The sequence below is a fragment of the Macrosteles quadrilineatus genome, unplaced genomic scaffold (genome assembly GCF_028750875.1).
Source record: "Macrosteles quadrilineatus isolate MER2022 unplaced genomic scaffold, UCM_ALF_1.0 Scaffold_9__3_contigs__length_116548681, whole genome shotgun sequence".
In the NCBI taxonomy this organism is placed as follows: domain Eukaryota; kingdom Metazoa; phylum Arthropoda; class Insecta; order Hemiptera; family Cicadellidae; genus Macrosteles; species Macrosteles quadrilineatus.
Window position 1 is genome coordinate 38,420,954 of NW_026542602.1, and position 18,884 is coordinate 38,439,837.

Here is an 18,884-nt window from a genome sequence, read left to right on the forward strand (position 1 = left end):
AATAACATAACCAGTCATTTTATGCATTTTGAAAACATATCTAGATATATTTAATCACTCTTTGTGCCAAAGTTTTAGATATTAGAACTTAGTATTAGATATTTATTAGACTTAAGATAAAGTGTAAATAGTCATACCTATTTTAATAATATTTGACAAAGATTGTGTGTCATACCCATATTCAAATATTGTACATTGTATTGTATAGCAATAAATTATTTATTTGAATTTAATTATTTGCACTGTTTCATAATGTACCTTTACTTAACACAATATTTAGGTGTGAGAAAGGATAGGATAAGCAGGCTTACCTTAAGAAATGTAGGCATCCCACTTCATTCAGAATGAAGTGGGATGCCTACATTTTTTAAGGTAAGCCTGCTTATCCTATCCTTTCTCACACCTATTCTCAGGCAATTAGCCCTTTCTCTCCAAACTTAACACAATATTTATTAGATTTAGAAGGGTGTGGGGATTTTTTCCTGAAGAAATAGAAAAAGTCCTACAATAACACCTATGTTTGATCAAACTGGCGTATACAAGATCAATTGTACCGATTTTAATAAATATTACATTGGCAAAATGTCATGCTCCTTTACAAAACATTTTAAGGAGCATCGACAGCCCACACATCATCATTTGATTCCCCAAGTTCAGAACTACACTCACATCAATAGTAATGTGAATATTTTACATTTTTATAGAAACAGGTTTAAATTAAACATCTTGGAGGTATGTGAGATATATAAGGCTGTAAAATCCAACCACCAAAATGTGTTGAGCGATTAACATTCATTCTTAAAATGTATTGTTTGTGTGTGTGCTGTTTTTAAATATTTACTTTTAAGTTTATGACTTTGCCGAGCTTTATGTGAGCTACGAATTCGTCCTTGTACCACCCGATTATGGCCCCTTGTAGGAGGCGCAACTAGTTGCTTCTGCAATTATATGGATTGCCTAATACAGTAGCAGATATTTAAACAAACCAGTTTAAAGAAAAAATCTATTCATATCACAGCTTTTACCAGATTTTGATTTTTATTCTGGTAGTTTGGTTAACAGAGTTTAACGTTATTTTCAATTTTAACACTCACCATACTCAACTCAAAGTTCCTTAATGGATATGCATGTAATGAACTTCGGTTACCCTGATTCTTATTGGTGGTTAGATTTGTACTAAAACGAATGAGAGATTTCTCACACCATATGAACAGATCTCACTCCATTCTACAATCACACTTTATTCATATCTAGCTTAAAATACACAGCAAAGCAATGTACATCAGCATCACTGTCTTATTTTTGGGTTTAACCACGTTTAACTTAAATAAATAATAAAAAAAATGTTTTTGCCTGTAAGCTGTGTTAATAATTAAAAATAGGTATTTACCTTTGTCCACAGCTCAAACTGTTGTGACTTGAGTTACAGCCGTTTCGGCATTATAATGCCATTGTCAGACGTAGAACATTCAGCTGAAGTAAGTCATAGTCAACACACACAGCACGAACAACATTTTACATTTAACGAAAATACAGCGAATAAATTAAACAGGCCTGTCGCACACACGGTACCGGTTGGCATTGCCACAATCTGAACTGGATGCCGACTGGATACGTCTGACGATGGCATTATAATGCCGAAACGTCCATAGCTCAAGTTACAACAGTTTGAGCTGTAGACAAAGGTAACCTACCTATTTAAGGTAGGTACCTATTTTTAATTAAATAAATAGTTAGTTCCTTAAAACTAATGGCAGGATGGAAATATGATAGAAAACACACTATTTTTCAAGTACAATTTATTAAAAAATGAAAAATTATAGTATATTTCTGTACAATCAACAAATGTCATATTAATTCTTAAACAGTACAACTAATTCATTTATAATAATTGCTATCCAGAAACAACTAATTGAAAGTACACACATGGGAATAAAACAAAAATGAATTGTGCTTCTGACATGAATATGTAAGGAATCTTAGGTTATTTTTTGGATCTTAACAAATATTGCAACACTAATAAATTTACTGACTTATTTTCCAAACTTTTGACACAAAAAACTTTGAACACATATTTCAAACGCCACACATCTAAGATTATCTCATTAAGAACATCATTTCAACATTGAATTTACTTCAGATTACAGATTAGGAGAGTTATAAATAACAAAGGAACAAATATGTTAATGCAAAAACAATGTTTGATAAATAATATAGGTAAAATTATAGTTTGATAATTTACATACGACTAACGTAATTTTTTATTGATAAAAATGGAATGAAACTATTTTCAAACATTATATCTTTTAAAATTAAGTACCCTAATTACTAACCAAACGAAAATCAATGGTTGAGTTATGTGACTGGATTATGCTTACTGTTATAATTTACAAATTCATCTTCTTTAAGCTATTGAATTGAACCATTAAACGGGAATATGGTACAAAACATACTCAAGATGGCACAAACACATAACTTGGCACGGCAATATGGCTAGTAAATTATACCTATGAGGAATGGAATGTGTTTTCCTGAATGGGTATTAATGTCTTTTAAGTTCAAATAATTTTAATGTCACACACTACTTCTTCTTAGAGTATTAAGTTTTAAATGTAATTTTAAATCAATTGAAGTATTAAAAAATGAGCAATAAACGAGATCATAAATAAACAAAAATATAAATGTCAAATTTAAAACTTATGTTACATACTTTGATCATTATTTGATCAGCATTTCAAATGTCATTGGAGTCACGCATTGTAAATAAAATTTATAAGATTTTCAAAAATATGTTTAGACTTATACTGTACTCTCATACTACTAATGATTATATTTACCAACAAAGATTGTCATAAATTAAATGTGCTTGAGCTCAACAAAACCAATTGCTATTACATGATCAGTTAGTTTGATAAAACGTGAAATAAACATGTATCTCCTTGGAAAAACAACTAATCAAGATGATCAAATGGCGTAAAACAAAAGGATAAATGGAAAACAACGTTTATATTTTTACTAACTTTAAGGAAGAAAAAGCTGTGAAAGTGTAAAAAGAAATGTAAATCTATATAAATAATTTTAAATAAAGTTTTAAAAATATAGATATTAGTAAACTAAACAGTTAAATTTTGACTGCTAGGATCTTTAGAAACTTATTATCCAGGGAACTAATGGTATTAAATATTCATTACAAATTTTAAGCATTCTTTTACCATTTAAAATATGTTTACCTTTGAGTTTATGAGTACAGTACATTGAGTGTAAATATATCTTTAAAAAATAATTTTACTTAACGTGTTCAAATACAATCTGTTACACATTTTTTTATACAAATTTCACACCATAATCGACTAGTTGTTTTAGTATACGGTAAAAGTTTGTATGACAAACCATTACACCTGGTCAATTGTATACATAACATGTTGATTGGTTACTTTTAGGACCGGTTACGATTCTCTTTTGACAATCACACAATATTATACACACTTAAAAATTCTAAATATTTTACAAATATTCAAACGGCAGCTAAAAAGCTATAGGTAAAATAAAGCATTTATAAACAACATACCACTAAAACATTCAACATTCAAATTTACAAATAATATACGCTTATTAATTAAACTCTTATAAAATAAAGCTACATAAAATAAATATATGTAAAAATTGCAGAAGATTCAAGACTAGTGTGGTATTAAGTTAGTAAATCTACATTAACCTAGAATATCCTTAGTTTGATCATGCTTCATGTCTCATTGCCTATCAATTATTGCTAAAACTTGCATCTCGACATCACAGATTTGTAAATGAGTGAATTGTGGGTTTTAATTGCTCTTCACATTTATAGCTAAAACTAGTAAAGATATAGAAATCTTACTAATATTATAAATGTGAAAGTTTGTGTGTTTGTTTGTTTGTTTGTTTGTTTGTTTGAAGTTCAATCACGCATAAACCACTGGACGGATTGGGCTAAAATTTGGCATAATGATAGCTTACATTCCCGATTAACATATAGGCATATTCTTATCTCAAAAATCCTTTCGGGCTCCGCCCCAGTGGCTCTGTAATTCCCCACGTTAACCTTATGAGTATTCATATTTAAAGGGAATTGAAGAATTTAGTCAGCTGTTTCAACTAAAAAAGATGGTTCTATGATATGGAAAAGCATTAAAAAGTTATAAGATTTACCAACAGGGTGCAGCACTATTTTTTTTTTGCATTTATGAAAACAGCTAATTTGAACTAAGCAGCAACAAAAAACTGTGATTCGCAATGAGAACTGTCAAAGTAGGATTGTTTACAGTTATGTATATGTTTTTCATTTCATGAATAATTTGTGATATTTTGCGAATTGATAATTTATTTTTCTCTATTGTTTAGGTAAAATGGTAGAACATTATGGCTATGGTAGATGTGTAATACTATAGAATACTGTAAATTAAAAAAAGCAAATTTTATCAAACTGTGTCCTCCACCCATTGCAATCACAAAGCTTGAGTATAACTGCAATAAGCATTTTATACTTATATTCCAACCCCGTACGAAGGACGGGTACTCTGCTAGTTCTTTATATTTGAGCAGTTTTAAGAGTCTGACATTAGTGGCCATCAATCAAATTCATGCTTTGAGGTTTAAAACCTCAAACTTAATTTCTACATATAAATTTTACCTTAAAATATTTTAATAGTAACAAAGATTAAGTAAATGCCCATTGAAGAATTTTTATTCAGTACAAAATTGAAAACATTAAAACTTTAATGAATTTAGTCTAAATTACTTTAAACCACAATATTTTAGCTGTAATTTTTATTAATTACAAACAATTTTATTTAGAGTTACACAAATTATTTTAAGAGAGATTAGTCCGATTCTTTATAGTAGTTGAACCAGACTTGTTTGAGATGCTAACCATCAGGCTAACAACACACTACCTAAAGGTAAACCCCCAAGATTATTAATTTTAAACACTCTAATCACTAAAACAGATATCTTATTTTTCCATATTTCAGAATGTACTAAGAAATTTTCTAGCATACCCATTTTCTGATTTTTTACAATCTGTGATGATGAGATTTAATGCACTAATACAATCGACTTGATGATCGAGTGGCACTTAAAATATTTTACCTAAATAATCTCAAAGATCTTACCCAGAATAAGAATTTCAAGAAGTCCAAGATTGTTACTGTGTATGAACTATACTATTGAAAAATTACAATTTAGTTTCATTACAACATATTTAAAATGCTTAAAACAGACTCGCTGTTGAAGTCTTAAACTTGAAAAAATGTCATTGTAATTATTTAAAAGTAGTATTTTAAGACAACACTAAATAATGATAAAACTAAGAGAACAACGTTTGGGTAAGATCTTAAGGTTTGACCACAATTTGTTTGCCCCCAATTAAGGTAACACGGACACCATTATGTGCACCAGGTAGTAAACATTGTCGTGTTGGCGAAATAAATCAGATAAACTACAATAATCATATTAAATTTTTATAAAAAAAAAAAACCAATTAATTGTAAGTTTTGAATTAAACTAATTAAAATGTGTTTTCACTGCAGCTGATATAAAAAATGCTAGAATTTTATGATTTTCAAAAAAGATTGTAACCAAGAGAAAAACTACAGCAGCAGCAATACGTTAAAAACTTAGTTTGGAAATCATTAAACAAATAATATTCCTACGAAAAGTCTTCAATCAGGGACATACAAAGGGTGATTTGGACCCTTCTATGTGAGTGTTTTCTGGTGTTTCTGTCAACCATGTTACAGCTCACAAAGAATGGCCATTAGGTACACTTTACATTCTTCACAAAAATATATAAATATGGTCTTCTGTATCACATCAATTCAGTGTAGGCTTGGCAAGTTGCCCCTAGTCTGGGGCCCGTAACCTTGGTCACCACCTAGACACAATCATATCCATCAGTTAATGTGGCAAGTGACGGACTGTATTTCATTACCAACACTTATCTCTGATAATCACAATCTTGTAGATCTCGGGGTAAAATATCTGTGGTACTGTGTTTAGTGATCCTGTTTTTTTCTGCTAGGAAACTAGATATTAGCATAGATTAAACACACTCCCTTATTAGATTAATTCCAATTGTATTGTTAATTCTGTCCGGTGCTGCTAGGAGCGTGTTTTTGTTTGCAATTTATTTCTTGTTTGGTTTTTTAAAACATTTTTTAACCAAATAAAACGATCTAATCATAAACAATAACTCTTCCCCGCCTTTTTTTGTCCTAGGACGCTAGGCACGAGCCCGGGATTGTTTTTCACATTACTTCAGGCTAGACCTAGGGGTTGCGGCATTATCACTTAGATAAAATCCATTGGTGATTTGGCAGGATTTGAACCCGAGATCCCTGGAACCGGAGTCCCGCGCTCTAACCACTAGACCAGCTCGCATCCCCTCCTTGTATAGCCAAACAATGAAGTATAGATTGTAAAATTGACCCTAAAATAATGTAAACGGAATTTTGTCAACACCACCGCCCAGTGGTATCATCAACATGAAATGAAACCCCTTCTTTATTGAGGCAAACTTAGAACCTCATGGTCCTTTCTTACAGTTATTGAATGAACTAGACCATGAAAACATGAAAATAAGCTTCAAATTTAACAATGGGATGAGAAGTCTAATTGTGATGGTTAGTCTATGATGTTAATATAGTAGCCTAGAAGTAGATTTTCAAGCTGAACCAATCTATTTAAACAATCCTCTTTACCCCTGGAGTTGTGAAGAGTCGTCATAAATACATTTCATTTTGAATTCACAGAAGAAACAGAAAATTTGGGCAAAGTACAATAATGATAGAAGACACGTGGTTTAACTGGCAGATTGTGAGTCATGGTTCCGCTCATATTTTAGTTTTTATCTCAGAGCGATTTGATGTAAACTAGATTTTTAATTTAGAGCCCAAGGCTTAGAGATTGATTTAATCATGTCTTTTAATTTTTTCACCTCACCTTATGAGCACAAAAAATCTGAATTATTATAATAGGCCTACTACAAGTTTTTAATATACAGTACACATACATTAAGGGGTCTGACTTAGGGGAGGTACGAATGAGGCATTTAGTTCAAAATTCCTCTGTGAACAGTGCTGTAGTAGAGAGCACTTTGGCAATGAAGGTTTACTAATCACAAAAATAGTTCTGTTCATAAAATAAAATTATAAATGTCTCAAATTCAATTTTATAATTTTTTAATTATAAAATTAAATTATCATAACCTAACCGAACTAACCAAACTTGCTGATAAAGAAATAATATAACAAAAGTTTAGTAATCGGAAAAATAATTCTGTTTATTAAATAAAACTAGAATTTGCTCAATTAAAATTTTATAATGACTTAATAATAAAATTAAACTGTAATAACCGAACCAAACCAACCAAACTTGCTGATAATAAAAAAATCTTGGACAAAAAGTTAATACTACCAGCAGGATTTGAACCCGGGACCTTCAGTATATCAGCCCGGTACGCTAACCATTAGACCACCAAGGCCGACGGCTTCCGACCGTTTTGTTACGGTAACGGCGTTCCCTCAGCTAATAAGAAGCCCACAGCTGTCATCGTAGCCTCTTCTATACCTCCCCTGAGTAAATACCATACATTAAGCATAGTTAAAACAAACCCATCTGTTAACTTCCTCTTGTCAGCTGTTCACTGTTTATTTTAGGTAGGTGAACTCCTCGATTTCCACACCAGACGTGACCCAGAAAGGTTTCCAGCCTTCAATCGACGTAGTAGTTGCACTTGACTCTCCGGTTGTTAAAGGCCTATTTTGATTGGAGTGACTGTAGCGATAGTCGCACAGCGATTATTGCTCAGTTACTATCGCTGTTACGGCGGCCTTTTTGCTTAAAGTGATTGCCAGCTACTATCGCGGAGCTATTATCGCCATGCGACTATCGCTGCAATCACTCCAAGCAAAATAGGCCTTAAAGATATCAGGTACAGTACAGCTCAAGTAGCACAGATTGTAAGTAAGTTTGGTTACGCTACCCTCATTATCTGACCAAACACAAACAAATTGGACATTTGAGTTCAAAAGGTTACAAGTAGACCATTACTAACCTGGACAGTCGGCCTGTTGTTTTGTTGATGGCCGTGACAGTGGACTTGGGGTCTGGAGTGAGTGAGCTCCATGACGTAGAGACACACGGCTCCAGCTGTAGAGACTGACACAGTTCTAGAGTAGAGGACGTGACAGCACAAGACTCAACCACTGAGTAGAACCTGTGATACAAACAACACTCTGTCATCATCTAGAGCAAACAGCTGGTACGACCTGTCAAATAAAACAGCTGGGTATGTTGTTAGGGTGTCTCACACTTCTGTGGGATGGGTTCGGTACCTCGCATATCCACCTCGCAACACTAACAAAAACATTTTACAATTTCCAGTAGAAAATTTGTCCGTGGTACACTTGCAGTTGGATATGTGACTGGGATAAATGTTTTTATTACAAACTTTTATAAAAGGGACAGATTTGTTAGGCTGTTAAACAAAAAATTTAAAGGCACAAGCTTAAATCACAATTCCAATAAGACCTTGAGTATAAGCTATATCCACAAGAGGTAATTTAATGGAAACATGGAAAAATACTAGAATTCAAGTGAAAGATACAAACTTAGAATCACCAGAGTAACCTAACCTAAGGGTGGTTAGGTTAGGAAGATTTTGTTATTTAAACTAATTACGAAGTCGATTTATCGGTATGGTCACTACTGTACGTAAGTCTAAAAAAAAGTTGTAATCACTTAAACCTAAAAAGATAATACTCGACAAATTTATACTGTAGTATTGAATTATTATATATTATGAATTGTGAACAGAAAACTTGTTTTTAAAAATAAAATATTTAAAAATATTTACAATATATAATAAACGAGAATGAGAAACAAGAAACCCAAAACTCAGTTTGATCAATAAAAAGGCAACAATGCAAGAAAAATATATTCTAAACAGGAAGCATGTCAAGATAATCAGGTTTACCAACTTTCTGCAAAATATTATTTTCTAATGTGCAGTTACAGTACTAACCTAGCCACAAGAGTGTCGATCCACTGAGTGAGGTCCTTGCCGTATCTGTGAGCGTTGGCCTCTGCTCTGACAGCTAGGCTGGGGTCAGGGGCATCAAGCAGGTCCTGTAGAGGGGAGTCCTGGACATGGTACGACTGTGTGGGGCCACTGTGTTGAAACCTGCATTACAGTGGAACTTGGATAAATTCAGCACTGACAGACTAGTAACAAACACCAAGCAGCGGCTGGCAGTCTGGTCACACTATGCGCCTAGTCAGTTCTAGTCGCCATGCCGTTTGTGGGACCTCGTAAACTAGTACTTAATAGGCCTACCTATCTAAATATTCCTTTGAAGAAACCAGGGCCGTATTTCCCTAACGGCGGACACGACGGTTGCCGTAAGCCTCACTTGGGGCTTCAAATTTTTTTCTCGATAAATTTATTCACCGATACTCTGTTTTGCTATGATTGGGGAGGACGTTTATGAAATCTGCAAAAGATCTTCACTATTTCGCTGTTAACGTAGGAGTTCATCGGCAATCGTGAAAGATGTCCAGGATTTTATCGCGACCGTGTGAGTTGAAATCACGTCCCCGTAAACTCGAAAGATCTTCAAGATTTTGCCGCATGATGTTCACTATTTTGCCGTGAGCTTAGAAGATGTTCACGATGCCCCCGTGACCGCGGCAGATGTCTACGATTTTACTGTGAACGCAGAAGACAATTAAAATTTAGCAGTGATTTTGTGTAGACCAATTTAATTATGAACTACAATTTTAAATAATTACTTCCAAAACCACCCGATTTTGATCTGTAGCCCCAAAGGTAAAGATTTTTCTGACAGAAATGAAAAATGTCTGGCCCTGAGCTAAGACCCCTAATATTATAAAAATTAAGACTTATTTATTAACTAGCCTCCTAGGTCTTTTTGCCGATCGGATTGCTGGAAAAGTCAATTCATCGAGTTAAAGCAATATCCCGTGTATTTCTAAACCCTTCAGTTCCAACCTTCGAAGAATCAGAATATAGAAGAGCCTCTCTGGTGAGAGCCGTCGGTTGCCTCACAGATTCTAAATACGTACCTGAAAGAAATGTCCCACAAGCACGGATAATGTTAGAAGTTGTCAGTTATATAGTCAATGGTATTATATACAGCAAGTGATATAGTTTGAATCAGCTAACAGCTGTTATATATTTTATTCTTTGCACTTTATATTTCATTGCTAAGATTCAATTATGATTTAAATGCTTACTGTTGTGAGTTCAATTGTAAATAAAGGTGTTGAAAGTAATAGCTCTCTGTTTTAACGTTCCAACATTATTGGCGACCGTGGACAGGACTAAAACCAGTGCAAAAATGGATATATCAAAACTAAATCGAAGTAGAGGAGTCATCAGAAGAACCTTCACTAAAACAAGGACTGAACTTGAAGGTATGATTAGTAGTGAAGATCGGGATTTAACTAAGATTGTAGCTTTAATGGATGTTTTAGCTACTCAATATGAATCCATAGCAAAACATGACTCAGAAGTGTTTGAACTCATGTTGTCAACTGAAGTAAATGACAATGACATGGACAAGGAGATGGAAAGCCAAAAGGACTATTCATTAGCTTTTCAAATAGTTAAGAAATCTGTAGAGAAACTCCTACAGATAAGCCTAGAGGAAGATAAGGTTTCTGTAATAAGTGGTCAATCACAGCCTTCATCAAATCAGGTAGGCCTAGGTTATCCTAAGCATAACAACAGTGGATACAAGCTTCCCTTGATTAAATTCAAAGAGTTTGGGGGCGATCTTAAAGATTGGTTACCATTTTGGGCTCAGTTTTCTAAAATAGATTCTGATGAATCGATAAATCCTAATGACAAAATCCAGTATTTAGTTATGGCAACAATTCCAAACTCTGCAGCCAGAGAAGTGGTTGAAAGATACCCAGCCACTGGAGAAATGTATCCCGAAGTAATTAAAAGTCTCAAAAGTCGTTTTGGTCGGGATGACTTGCTAACTGAATATTACATTAGGGAAATGTTGAAAATTGTAGTTTACCATGCTTCGTCAACCAAGAAGCTTTCCATATCTGAATTATATGACAAACTGCAGTGTCATCTAAGAAACCTAGAAACACTAGGGGTATCCTCAGACACGTGTGCACCTATCCTCTTACCTCTAGTTTCATCTTGTTTGCCAGAAGATGTTTTGAAATTGTGGGAGAGATCTAGTTCTAATACATTCAGTAGGCATAAGAACGAGAAAAATATGTCTAAAGACTTGTTAGAAAATCTTCTTAATTTTCTAAAAGGGGAAATTGAAGGGGATCAAAAGGTTAAGTTAGCTATGTCTGGTTTTGGTTTATCATAGACCTCAAGTAAAGAAAAGAATGACAGTAGGCAAAGTAAGGCAACTCCTCCCTTTGTAAATAAATCGAGTAGGCCTATTACAGCTACTGCTACAGGGCTATTTACTTCTGAAAAATGTGACAAATCAAATAGCCAAGGTTGTATATTTTGTACATTTTCTCACAAAAGTCAAGACTGTATCAAAGCCCAATCAATGCCTTTGTCAGGAAGAAAAGCAGCTGTAAATAGTAAGAAAGCATGTTTTTGTTGCTTAAAACCAGGGCATACTGCTAACAAATGTAGGACTAAGCCTAAGTGTATAGTTTGTAAAAAGTCTCACTTTGTCATCATGTGTGATGAGATTGATCAAATTAAAAAGCAGTCTAATGAATCAAATCCTAGTAGAGACTTAGCGGAACAAGAAAATGTCATTGTTCAGCCCAATAGAGACAAAACACTTCCAAACTTAAATACCTGTAATGTGTTGATGCAAACTTTACGTGTCAATGTAACGGGACCCAAAGGTGTTTACTGTGCAAGAGCTCTGATTGATTCTGCATCCCAAAGATCATATATTTCATCCAGCTTAGCAACCAAAGTAGGTTATGTATCTACCAAAAATGAAAAGATTCAATATTCTCTTTTTGGGGGCAACAGTACAGGAGTAATTAATCATAATATGTATGTACTACATCTTTCTTCATTAGATGACAAGTATAGATGCCACTTCGAAGTTCTAGACCAGAAGAAGATCTGCGGAAACATCTCACCAGTCGTACGAGGACCCTGGATTAAAGAGCTAGCTATGCAGAACATTACCTTCAGTGATATTGACTCTAATGGTCCTATAGATGTACTAATAGGAGCAGATGTAGCAGGAAACTTATGGACAGGTGGTCACAAGGCTCTGGACTGTAAATTGGTTGCAGTAGAAACAAAGCTCGGATGGACATTGATGGGGAAAATTCCAAACAAGCAGCATAACAAGCAACATGCAACAAGTTTAGTAACTTCTATGCTGACTACAGGTAAAATTAGTGACCTTTGGACTTTAGATACGTTAGGAATTATAGATCCATACGAGAAATGTTCAAGACAGGAATTAGAAGCCGAAACACAGAAAACCTTTCTTGAAACAGTAAAAATTACCAAAGAAGGAAGTTTTGAAGTTTGTCTCCCTTGGATGGCAGATCACTCTCCGCTGCCAGACAACTATGATTTAGCTAAGAAAAGACTATCTTCAACAGTGAAAAAACTTAAGAAAGAAGACCTATACGACAAATACCAAGAAGTATTTGATGGGTGGTTGAATGAAAAGATTATAGAAGAAGTTCCAGTTGAAGAAATGCACCGACCTGCTCATTATCTACCACATCACCCTGTCTTAAAAGTTGGCAGTACTACTCCGATTCGTCCTGTGTTCGATGCCAGTGCGCATGAACATAAAGGTCCTTCGTTAAATCAGTGTTTGGAAAAAGGACCCAATCTTATCGAGAAGATTCCTTCAGTAATGGCTCGATTTCGACTGAAGAAAATTGGTGTATTAGCTGATATTCGCAAGGCATTTTTACAAATTGCTTTGAACCAAGCCGACAGAGACTTTTTGCGATTCTTGTGGACTACGAAGGAAGGACAACTTATAGTTTACAGACATTGTCGAGTTGTTTTTGGAGTTTCCTCGAGCCCTTTTTTATTGGAAGCTTCAATCAGACTACTCTTGGAAGAAATACTACTGGAAACTAAGCAAGGCAAACACATCTGGCCTTTGAAGTTAGTTGAAACCCCAGCTTCCAGCTTTTATGTTGACAACTGTGTGTGCAGCGTAGACAACTGGGAAGAAGCGCAGCAGTTTGTTGAAGTAGCAACCAAGATTATGTACGAGATAAAGTTTGAACTTCGAGGGTGGGAGCTGACTGCTGACAAGAACTCATTTTCATCGCCTCAACAGAAATCAAACGTTCTAGGTCTGGTCTGGGATAGAGTATCAGATACACTAGAAGTAAATATTGCCAGCCTACAAGATATTGACACTGAAAAGATCACTAAGAGGATTATTTTGAGTACGGCACATCGCATCTTTGACCCAATTGGCTTTACATGCTGTGTTACATTGATACCAAAGTTACTACTTTAACACACATGGGAAAAAGGCACAAGTTGGGATGAACAAGTTGATCCAAAGACAAAAGATGGTTTCATCATGGAATGGTTAAAAGACATCCACTTCCTCAGTGAAATCAAGATACCTAGATGGTTACCCGGTACAAACACCATAACAAATTGGACACTCCACATGTTTTCAGATGCCAACTAGAATTCATACGCTTCAGTTGCTTTTTTGCGTATTGAGTTGGAAGATTACAGGGTACAACTAGTTGCACCAAAATCTAGGGTAGCACCAGTTACCAAATCGTCTAAGAAGATGACAATTCGTAGACTTGAATTGTTAGCGGCTTCTATATCTGCTAGGTTGTATTCGACCATCGTTGATGACTACAAGTTACATGATGTAGTAACATATTTCTGGACTGACGCAACAACAGTTTTAGCATGGATTAAACGGGAAGATAATTGGAATGTATTCGTCAACAACCGAATGTCAGAAATCAGGAGATTAACTTCACAGCATGAATGGAGATTTGTTCCCGGTAACAAGAATCCAGCTGATCTTCCCTCAAGAGGATGCTCTGCTCAGAAACTACTTGAGTCAAGATGGTGGGAGGGCCCAAGTTGGATTACAGAATCTCCAGAAAATTGGCCTCATCAAGAAGAAACTCCATACAATGAGGATGATATTAACAGCGAAAAGAAAAGGACTGTTATTTCTGCTGTTAACAATGTCACAGACAATGAGTGGTTGTACATGAATTGTTCAACATACAAGAAAGCTGTTAGAACAATAGGATGGATTTATCGGTTCAAAAACAATACTCTAATGAAGAACAAGACTATCAAAAACTGTGACTTAACTTTAGAAGAATACACATTGGCAGAAGAAAAATTGATATCAATTGCTCAATCAGAATCATTTGAAGGAGTGACAGATGAAAAACTAATCAACTCTAGAAGACTAGAAGACTAGAAATAAACTCTCAAGAAGACAATATTACACAGGAACATCTTCAACAAGTTGTAAATGAGGAAAACTCAAGATCGACTTTGATAAGGGAAATACCGCCTGAAGAAGATGTGTCAAATGTAGAACCTGTGTCAATCACAAAAGAAACCAGACGAGGAAGAGTTATATGTGTTCCGAAGAGATATCAAAATTAAACTTGAGATCATTACTTGGAAAAAACAATGCAACTTAATAACTTCTCTTTTTAATATCATGAAAAGTTGTTCATTTCAACCCATAGAGAAGTTCATTTCACTTATTTAATGTTCCATGAACTTGGTGGGAGGATGTTAGAAGTTGTCAGTTATATAGTCAATGGTATTATATACAGCAAGTGATATAGTTTGAATCAGCTAACAGCTGTTATATATTTTTTCCTACAGTTACCTAACAATGTACATGTTCTCTCACTGATTTGAGAAAGCAAAGTGGCCAATTTGCTCATCAGTGAGACAATGTTAACATTGTCTCACTCTAATTACTTTGTCTCACTCCAGATTTGCAACGTGAAGGCACGAAATAGCGAGCGCGTAGCATGCAGGCAACGTCGTATGCACGTGAAATACGTTGGCAGCACTGGCTGTAAATCAGCTGGTCAGCTGTTGTACTGTTGTATTTGTCACTTCACGTTAAATGTTATATTAAAAGTTCACTTCTGTGTAAAAATAGGTTATGTTTCTTGGCCAATTTATTTGTTTTATGGTAACTGTAGGAAAAGTATAATGTGCAACTCGAGTTCAAAGTACAATTGCCTCACTCGAGAAACCATTCCATCACTCTGGCTAGAATACAACCAGATGTTTATGTTTATGTTACTCGCCTACGGCTCGTGAGTAAGAATTTCTCTCAAGTGAGTCAATTGCTCACTTTTCTCACTAGTTGCACAAAAAACTATATTCTTTGTACTTTATATTTCATTGCTAAGATTCAATTATGATTTAAATGCTTATTGTTGTGAGTTCAATTGTAAATAAAGGTGTTGAAAGTAATAGCTCTCTGTTTTAACGTTTTTAAATCTTTTACCAACTTAAATAGAATTCAACCTAATATTGAAGTGAATTCCAACAGATAATTTTGAAATAAATCAAAAATAAAGATAAATCTGCTTCTACCACCACTTTAGCTCATTCATTTCTACACAAGATACTAATAATAATCAGATAAACAGAACCAGCAAAACAAAACAAGTACACCAAAAAACCACGTGTTGCTTTGGTCGCCGCTGGCACACTTCTACAGGTGGTCAGATTACGCTTTTGGCTGTCTTCAACGAGTGTGAGTGATCACATGACCTGCCTTGGTAGTCGCTGCTGCCTTGGTACCAAAAGTTGAACATGTCTGACTTCTCCAGCTGCTGACAAATACTCGCTGGCTTGCAGTGCCAGCTTCGCATTTTGTGGTCACCTTAAGCTGATAAGCGGCTTTTTTTAAATTTGCAGCTGATGCCAGCCTAGTGTGACCCGTGCTGGATGCTCAATTTAAATAAATATGTTTGTTTTTAATCTGAATTTGACTAAAACTTTATAATAGAAACGATATGGCTAGATCTATACATTGTAAAAGGTCCAAGGTTCTTGCACAACAGCATGTTGACAGTAAATAATTATACGTTTCCTTAGAAGCCATTAATTTAATTCACTGACACAATAAAATAGTGCAAGGTGAAATTTTTTCTCCTGCCAAAATTATTTTTAGGAAGAACAAATATTTATGAAAGTCAAATGTATTTGCTCTATTCCAGAGGGTACAAAGTACATCAGTTCTGGAATATGAAACATTTCAGTGAAAACTTGGCAACATTCTTCCGGTCTTGTCACTATTTCATTTCTACATAAGAACTAGTAGATCACTATAGTAAGCAACCAAGTAACAACTCCTGAGGAAAATGGGAGATTATAGAAGCACACCGAGACCTGATCAGTAAAAGAAAAAAGATCCGCATATATTTGAAAGGATTCTTTAGAGTAAAGTGCCAGAGGATTTGACATGTAAAAATCTTTGGAACCATGATGAAATGTAGGAGATCAATGCAACAATGGATGAGGATATTGAACTCTGAGAAACTTGAAGAGGAGATGGCTCAAGAGTTCTGAAACCACACTGTGAGCCAATTGAAGACAAGTTAGTTATTGTAGTTAGGACCAACTTGTTAGTATTAGGTATGTAATGTATCTAGTATTAAGTATCTTCTTTTGTACCTAGTGTTAGTATTTTTTGTATCTGGTAATAAAGTATCCGTGCGCTTTCCTACTTCAGCGTATACGGAGCGTCCCCTGGGTGGCGGATAGGGGGAAGGTCGGTGGATCTGCTTGTCAGTCCTCCCGGCTAGGTCCGATGGACCCGCTGACCAGAAGTAGGTCCTCCATTCATATTGGGGGTTGAGGCAAAGGGCTAACCACCCGCTCTCGTAAAACAACCCTGGTTACTTATCGCCAACAGAATGTCTTGGACAGGATGGATCACATTGGACAACAACCTCGCTGTCACATAAGGACTTGAGATTTGGAAGTTGGAACGTTCGCTCTCTGGCGGTGCCAGGTGCTCTGTGGACATTGCAAGCAGGGAACTAGAACACTACAAAATGGATGATAGTAGCTCTGCAGGAAATTAGGTGGTCATTAAATGGAATCATTAATGCTGTAAATTTCACGATATAGTATAGTGGTAGAAATGTTGGCATACATCAAGAAGGAGTGGGATTTGCTATCAATAAAAAGACTAGATGCTCTAGTCGTATTTGAGGCTGAATGAAAGACTGGTTATGTAAGATCAAAAGTAACATTTTAAAACCTATCTGTAATAAACATTTATACTCTAACAGAGAATAAGAGTGATTACGTGAAGGATGATTTATACGGTCAATTAGAACAGTCAGTAAATTCAAATTCCTAACTATGATGTAAACATTTTACTAGGAGATGCTAATACCAAAGTTGACCGAAAAGAGATATAAAAGATTGTATTATAGAAAAAAGAGTTTGCATAGTAACAGTAACAATGGAACTAGGTGCCTTAGCCTGGCATGTGCCACCAATTTTACAGTTGCAAGCACCTCATTCCCTCGGAAAAACATCCATAAAAGAAACATGAGCATCACCAGACAAAAAGACTAGAAATCAAAATTGATAACATTTTTTTATTGATAAAAGACACAGACGCAGTATTAGACTTTAAAAGTTTAAGAGGTGCTGAATGTCGTTCAGACCTAGTCGTTCAAACACTAGCACTAGGTTTTTGCTGTTGCTTAGATAAGGCACAATGCAAAGACAAAAGAGAAATTATCAAAGTAGAAAAGAAAATTTATGTTAGCAAACTAAAAAAATAAGGATTTTGTGCAGAGTTTCCAATTGAAACTCAGAAACAGATTTTAGTCATTAATAATATGATGTTTATGATTGTTGGGATAAACTGAAAGATATTTTAGTGGATGTCTCAGAAGAAGAACATTGACTTTAAGTTAAGGAGAAAAATACCATGGTTAAGTCAAAGTTGTGAAAAATTGTTCAAGGAGTGTAATGTTAAGAAAAAATCCCTCTTAAATCACCAGTGTGAAGAGAACAGAAAGCACTAAATGGAAGCATAGATAAAACATACTCCCTTAGTAGATTTCTCATCCTTATGGAACAGCTGAAACTAATTAAAACGTTTTTATTAGCTCGCTTTCTTGTCCGGTACAAATTTTGCAATCAATTTTATACTAACTTCCCGATGAGCTAGAGACTTGAAACTTGAAACATAGCTCACAAATGGAAGACAATGCAATATTATATCATTTAATTTTCATATTTCCCTTGGGCTACGCCCCACGGGCTTGTTTTTATTTTATTGTTAGATCCGTACGGTGCACTGTAAGAGGTCGTGTTTTGTTAACAATTTGTTTTGTTGTTATTTCAGTAATTTAAAACCTCGTTTAACCAAATAATGCGATCTAATCATAAACAATAACTCGTCCCTTAGTTATATAACCAAACAGTAAAGCTCAGATCATTAAAATAACCTTAAAATAATAGAAACAAAGTTTCGTCAACACTAGCGCCCAGTTTACCGTACATGTAAGTTACTACTAGACACGAAAAACGAGCTTCAAAATTTACAATGGGGTAAGAAGTCTACTTGTGTTGGTTAGTCTATGATGGAAGTCAATAAACAAGTAGTAAATGAACAGTATCAGCAATCTAAAACACACTTTCTCCCATTAGCTTGTTGACAACCCTTATCATGGGTAAGCGGTGGAGTTACTATGTTATGGAGGAAATCACAATAGTTACAATAACCTTTTTAACTGTACTTTTTAACGGGGGTTGTACCATTCTAAGGACTGTAACATGAGAAGTTTCAATCTTAATCTGTCGAGCCATTAATACAAACAGGATGGATCACATTAAACTAGAA

At 34.9% G+C, this 18,884-nt stretch overlaps 1 protein-coding gene across 2 annotated transcripts in view; it reads right to left on the reverse strand.

Annotated features, from left to right (window-relative positions):
• Positions 1-3,165: 3,165 nt before the first annotated feature.
• LOC129002387 (xylosyltransferase oxt-like) overlaps positions 3,166-18,884 on the reverse strand; it is a 40,411-nt gene continuing 24,692 nt past the window's right edge. For both annotated transcript variants that reach the window (XM_054430138.1, XM_054430137.1), the window contains exons 15-17: positions 9,059-9,217; positions 8,090-8,251; positions 3,166-5,908 (exon numbers count right to left, since the gene is read on the reverse strand). In XM_054430138.1, coding sequence (XP_054286113.1) covers positions 5,902-5,908; positions 8,090-8,251; positions 9,059-9,217 — 328 coding nt within the window. In that variant the 3' untranslated portion in view covers positions 3,166-5,901. The remainder of the gene's footprint in view (positions 5,909-8,089; positions 8,252-9,058; positions 9,218-18,884) is intronic.